The sequence below is a fragment of the Gavialis gangeticus genome, unplaced genomic scaffold (genome assembly GCF_001723915.1).
Source record: "Gavialis gangeticus isolate Ggan-Ray unplaced genomic scaffold, GavGan_comp1, whole genome shotgun sequence".
Lineage (NCBI taxonomy): Eukaryota > Metazoa > Chordata > Crocodylia > Gavialidae > Gavialis > Gavialis gangeticus.
Genome location: NW_017729032.1, coordinates 199,341,117 through 199,347,534, shown reverse-complemented (window position 1 = coordinate 199,347,534; position 6,418 = coordinate 199,341,117). Strand labels below are relative to the sequence as shown.

Here is a 6,418-nt window from a genome sequence, read left to right as displayed (position 1 = left end):
ACTCACTAGGGGGGACCAGAAGGGTTTGGGGGAGACGCTGTTTCCCCTGGCACCCGCTGGCATAACAAGGAGTAATGGGCACAAGTTGATGGAGAGGAGGTATAGATTGGACATCCGCAAGAACTACTTCACAGTTAGGGCGGCTAGGAGCTGGAACCAACTTCCAAGGGAAGTGGTGCTGGCCCCTACCCTGGGGATCTTTAAGAAGAGGCTGGATGCCTACCTGGCTGGACTCATTTGAGTCCCGTTTCTTGTTTTTGGGGTTTTTGTTGTTCTCCCGCCCTGGCGGGGGGGTTGGGCTAGAAGATCTACTAGGTCCCTTCCGACCCTTAATCTATAAATCTATGAATCTATAAGTGGTGCAGCCCATGTGGCGTTTGCTAGTACAGCCCTTGGGGCGTGTGGCTCCCAGGGACTTAGCACTTGGACAGCCTTGTTTTAGACAATCATTCTTCTGATGTTACTGCAATGTATGTAGTAATCATCGTCAGTTTCCTGCACGGAAGCAGTGCCTGTTGCCAGTGATAACATTGTACCATCTTAAACAATTCTATTCATATGTGAAGACACATAATTGCCAAAGGAGTAAGGGGGTAAAACTGAGAAAAAAGATATGCTAAATAATTTGAAAAGGTTCAAAGAGCAAGATCTATGCGACTAAGGATTGTCTACTAAGGGGAACTCCGTGACCACAAAGGAACTCTATGAGCAACAACTGTGGATTACAGTAGTGCTCTGGGCAATGACTGTCCTAAACTGTGTTACTGACCAGTTGGAATTCTTTGATGCTATCACAGCCATGCAACAACTCACATCACATACAAAGGCCCTCCTCCCCAGTGGGGAGCATCTTTAGATTTGAAATACCCTCAGGCACAGGTGCCTAGTTTATTGGTGAATAATTTTAACCTTCTGCAGTTCTGTGACTTTAAACTTCAGCTTTCATCATACAAGATGGGTGTTGAATGCAGCATCCATATTAATTTTACCTTGGAACTGTCCTAGCGGAAGCATTAAGTTTCTCTCTGGGGGAATGTAACGTAAAACAACAGTCAGCTCTCCTTTATACTGAAGTCCAACGTCTGCTGCAATCTCCACCTAACAGTGAAGAAAGAAAAAAGAAATCCAGCTCTGCTTAATATCCAATCCCTTGGAATTACATTTTACAGTGCAAGTTAGTTCAGCTAAACACTGTTTAAATATGGTGTCACCTGGCACATTGCTCACAGCTAATTAGCCATTGCAAAACTGAACAAACAGCTCTATTTTCAAAAGTTGCACAACCAGAGAATGCAAGAGCTCAGAAGAATGGAAGTTACATGGCCTGTGCGAGGTGCAGTTCAGTTAACCTACTCAGGGAAGAGAAAGCTTGTTTGTCATAATGAAGAAAAATTCTGTCCTATGTTAAACATTGACATGCAGCAAACAAGTCTAATACTGTACAAAGGCAAAAACTGTAGCTAATTTTGGGCCAGATTCTGATATCCTTATTCACGGGCTAGGGCCAGACATTACACATAAACCAGCTTAACTGATCAGAAACTGGTTTAAATCTGTAACAGAATGTAAGTCCAATGCACATAAAACAGTTTCAAAATGGCTGAAACTAGTTTAAGATAAACCTGGTTGAATGTAGTATCAGACTTAACTGATTTGGGTTTATGCAATGTCTGCCCCAGACCCCTTCCTAGTTTAAGTTAAACCAGAGTCCCCCAGCATCGCAGATGCTTTGCAGCCCTGGGCAGGGCTGGGCTGTGCTGTCTGCTCCAAAGAACACACTGGCTCCACCCCTCTGCTCCCTAGCCAGATCTCTGGGGGAGACTGCAGGCACAGCAGGGTCTCCCTGGCTTCTCTTGCTGCTCAAGCAGGGACCTCCCCCTCCCATCTCCCACAGCACGGACCCCAGCCCCACAGACCCTCGGCATGTGGTATGCTAGCTAATGCTGAGAAGTGTGTGTCTCCAATTTTACTGGGATAGGCAGATAGAACAGTGTCCACTTGGAGCTTTTTGGAGATAATCAACAGGGCAGATGATAATGTCCCTCTGTTCCTTCCTTGGAATAAGCTGTTTAAGAAGAACTTGAACTAATGAGAGAGGCTTTTGTTTTGTTGATGGGCTAATAAACACTGGGTTTTATCAGCTACTTCCTGGTTTGCAGCCCTGTCAGGTTTGCAGACGGTATGAAGAAGCAGGGAGAGGGAGATTGAAAAACTCAATATTGTCAACAGATACATGCACTGTACACACACCCTTTGCCTCAGAGTGCTAGCCCAGGGCTGGGGGCTGGCAGCAAGTAGGGAAAAGCCTGAGATGGTGCAGGCCAGGGTGGGGGTTTACACTCCTCCCTAATCAGAGCGTCCTGCTGGGGCCTGGGCATGCCCCCTCCTCAGCTCAGCATTTTACAAGGGAAGGGAGGGCTGCTCTAGTGCCCCCCAGCTTCTAGCCTGAGCCACTGCCTGCATTTTCTCAGTCCAGAGGGAATGTCTGTGTGGTTGCAAAACAGTTCAACCTAGGCAGGTCAGACTAACCTGCAAAGATTGAATCAATTCAGGCTCAGGCTTTCTGAATGTCTGTCCCTAGCCATGTTGCTTAGTACTTAATGCACAATTAGTCTTGCTGATTTCAACTGTACTCTTGGAATAAGGAGGCAGAATGAAGCTCTGAAATGGAAGAGATTTATAAAAATATCTCACTTTCCAAGCTTCTTTCCCCCGTCTTCCCAAATATTACTTCTTAAGATTCTGAATCTCTTTTTCTGCCAAACATGTAAGCCTAGCAGGCTTGTGCGCCTACTGTTCACAGTACATTTCTTACAAGTAATATTAGACTCTCAGGTATTTTTAATTAAATTTTAATAAAGTTATAAGCTTGTTTTGCAAACAGTCACTGCTTCTGTAGGTGTCCTTTTGCCATAAATAGACCAAATAAAAGTAAAAAGTCTTTCCTCAGAGAGCAATCTCATGAAACTTTATTAAAGCCCCTAATGGTCTGAACTATTGAATATAGCAGGAGGCTTGGTGCTCCTGCTATTTAAGAGAAGGCAGGCAGCATGAGAAAGCAACCTGCAGGTGTGGCAAGGGCCAATTAGAGAGTCACCTGACCAGAAGAGGGTCAGGCTTGAAGCATAAGCTTAGGGGCTGAGCTGGCCAGGCAGTCTAGCCCTGAGGGCCATGGACCAAGGAATTCCTGGGCAACAGGGCTACAGCAGGGCTTCTGGGTCATGTCTGAGCTGCTGGGGGTAAGCAACTCTGGTGGCTTGTGGAAGGGACTAAGGGGAGGTAAGGAGGTCCCAGCTGGCCCAGAAGGAAGAGAGGGGCCAGAGGGTTAGAGAGCCTGGAGATTTGTAGCCCAGGGGAAGGCAAGTGTCAACAGGGCCAGGGAGCCCAGAGGTCTCTGGCCCAGGAGTGAGTGAGTGTAAAGAGGGCCAGGGAGCCCAAAGGTCTCACTGGCCCAGGTGTGGGGCCAGGGCTCAAAGATGGGCTGAAGGCTGCAGAGGGCCACAGCCAAAGACTGGCAGGAGCAGGGAAGCTCATGAGTCTCAACTGCCCTAGCATTGGGGTCAGAGCCCAGAGAAGGACCAAAGACTGGGGGTCACAGCCAGAAACTGAGGTAGGCAAGGAGCCTGTAGCCCAGGAGGGACAAGAAGAGGGGTCAGGAGGGAGGGATGTTAGGAACAGCAGAGACAGAGAGAAAGAGCGAAGAGTATCACTTATGAGGCATGGGTATGAGTATTGAGGAGGACAGAACCTCCAATCAGCCCTTAAGGTGGAGAGCGGAGACACCTGAGCTCAGGAGTGTGAGATCGGGGTTAGGAATCCTTGGGGCAGCCTCTCTTTCTTTAAAAGATAACAATGTCAAGTCCTGGCAGGTGAGGAGAAGGGGGGACTGCCCAAAGAAAGAGCAAGTTGATAACGACTGAGGGGGCTCCAGGGGCATGACAGTCACCCCTGGAGTTGAACTTAGTTACACTCAAGCACATGCCTACTTCATGCACATGAGTAGTCATTGGGACCACCCATGTAATATCTCAGCTTATGCATAAGCTTCACTTCTTACATTGTAGCCTAAGTGTGTATTGGATTCCTATGCAGATCGTGTAAGTTTGTCTAATGCACTAAGTGCTTAGATAAAACTGTAGGTCTCAAATCGTGCTATAAGCAGTACATCAAGATGCCGTTCAAGCTACTACTTACGAATAATATAACTGTGAGAACTTTCTTCTGATATCTATCTTTTCTCTTGACCCCAATAACAAGATAAAGCATTTTATCATCAGGTAAAAAAACAACCCATGCATACAAAAGTAATATACCCAGACTCAACCCTGCATATAAATTTAAACTACAGGTTAAGGCACCATCCCCTGATGAGTTACAATATTTAGGGCTAGATCCTGCCTTCTGCTCATATAAAAAAGAAGGCTGGGAATGAATGAAAGGACTTTCAAAATAATATTTAGCCCTACTGGGATACCTCTCATACAAGTATTGCAAAGACCTTTTAAAACTTTAACAGAGGAAGTCACAAACTCATTCAGACTAGAGACCTGTAGTCCCTGTTGGACATAGGAGGCAGTATAAATGCCAACTGCTTCAGAGGAATGTGCAAAAACTCAGAGTTGACAATTATGTCCTCTGGCCAAAAGGGAGAATTTTCACCCTGACTCTGGCAGCCAGGAAGCTGGATGATTTCTCAAAGCATGCAAGTTTGGTCTCCTGGCTTTTCTGTGAGGATGGCAAGATTAACTGCCCTATTCAGCAGGTGAGATAACTAAAGCACAGAACTGGAAGTTCCGACTTGCAGGAATGACTTGCCGCACAAGCCACACAAGTAACACACGAGTCTCCCAACTCCTAGTGCTTTAACCACCGGACTGTTTTACCCTCCATTTTTGCCTTCAGTCTGATCCCCTAAGACGACAGGCCATCCCACACTCAGGAAACAAATGCACCCGAAGATAACCAACTTTTATCTTCAAATAGCTGAACAGCTACTCTAAGATTACAACCGATAAGACACAGCTATTTTACTGGAAATCCTCTTTTCAGAGACATACAGCTTAAACCTGAGGACAGTGTGTTGTCTAGCTCATGGATTAACCAACAAGATCTTTAATTTTATGTTGCAATTAATTAGCTAGTCAGAATAATGCTCTTTTGCTTATCAACTGCCTTAACTGCACTTAATCTGCACTTAAATTACCCAGATCATCCCAGGAGGCAGACAAGACACACTGTAGTTCAGTTTTCTTTGGATACAAAGAATCAGAATTAATAGCCCTTATAATAAGTTTGGAAATAATCAGACAGAAGTTTCCTGTTGGAACAGCTGAAGTACTTAGCACCTCATTACTTCTCCTCTAAGTGAAAGTGCTTCATCATGACTCATGAGTGCCCTTTTGGTTATTATTATTTTTTTTAAATGGTTAACATGATGCGACACAGGAAGACGATTGAGCTGCAAAACTTGTACTGCAGTAGTTTCAACAGACCATTCTATGTCCCTTAGAGTTGTATGTGTAAGTCTGCTGTAAACCTCTCAAGTCTAAACAATAGCAAAATTTTCCAGCACCTGGTGCTACTACAGACACACAAAGGGATCCTGGCAGGCAAGTCCTCTGCTTCATGGACAGAGCCAGACATGGACCAAGCCAGAAAGGCAGAGTGGGGAGGAAAGAGTACTGGTCAATACACATTGTTTTGGGAAGGAAGAACAGCATATGATGTAGAATCATACAAAAGTAGAGCTGGAAGAACCTCAGAAGGTCATCTAGTCCAAAGCAGAATCATCCCCATCTAAACCATCCTGTAAAAATCTATTATTTAACCTACCGGTCTTAGCAAAACTATACAATCAAACCCTGTTGCACAACTACAAGGCATATTGCCCCAGAACGCCAAGAGCACACTAGCATGCTGCAGGTAAACAAGAGGCACGAGAGTTGTCAGTGTCCTGCTACTGAAAGGATTGCTAAAATATATTAATGAGATCCCAGGAAGAGGGCCAGGTCCTCCACTACAGAAAGGCAAAATCCCCCACAATCTCTTCCAAGATGACCATGGAGTAAAATTCCTTTCTGATCCCAAATGCAGTGACTGGTCTGACTCTGAGGGTTTTCAAAACCTTCTAATCAAGTACTTTGAGGTGTTAATGCCAATGGGAACACTGGCACACCACAATCAAAACCTCCAGCCTTTGCTTCAGCTAACACCCAATGCGGAAGAAACCCTGACATTTGTAGCAACAAGTGGGGAAAAAATTCCTCCTTGGCCCCACATGGCAATCGGCAAAGCCTAGAAGCACAGGGAAAACCGAGATACCCTCCACTCTGCTCTGCAACCTTGGGACAACAAACATAACTCCACACATCACACCCTCCACTTACTTTACTCATTTATCATTTACCACTTATTTTAC

At 45.4% G+C, this 6,418-nt stretch overlaps 1 protein-coding gene across 2 annotated transcripts in view; it reads right to left on the bottom strand.

The window, feature by feature from the left end:
- Positions 1-6,418, bottom strand: part of SYTL5 (synaptotagmin like 5) — a 107,728-nt gene that overhangs the window by 6,680 nt on the left and 94,630 nt on the right. For both annotated transcript variants that reach the window (XM_019525567.1, XM_019525568.1), the window contains one exon: positions 990-1,098. In XM_019525567.1, coding sequence (XP_019381112.1) covers positions 990-1,098 — 109 coding nt within the window. The remainder of the gene's footprint in view (positions 1-989; positions 1,099-6,418) is intronic.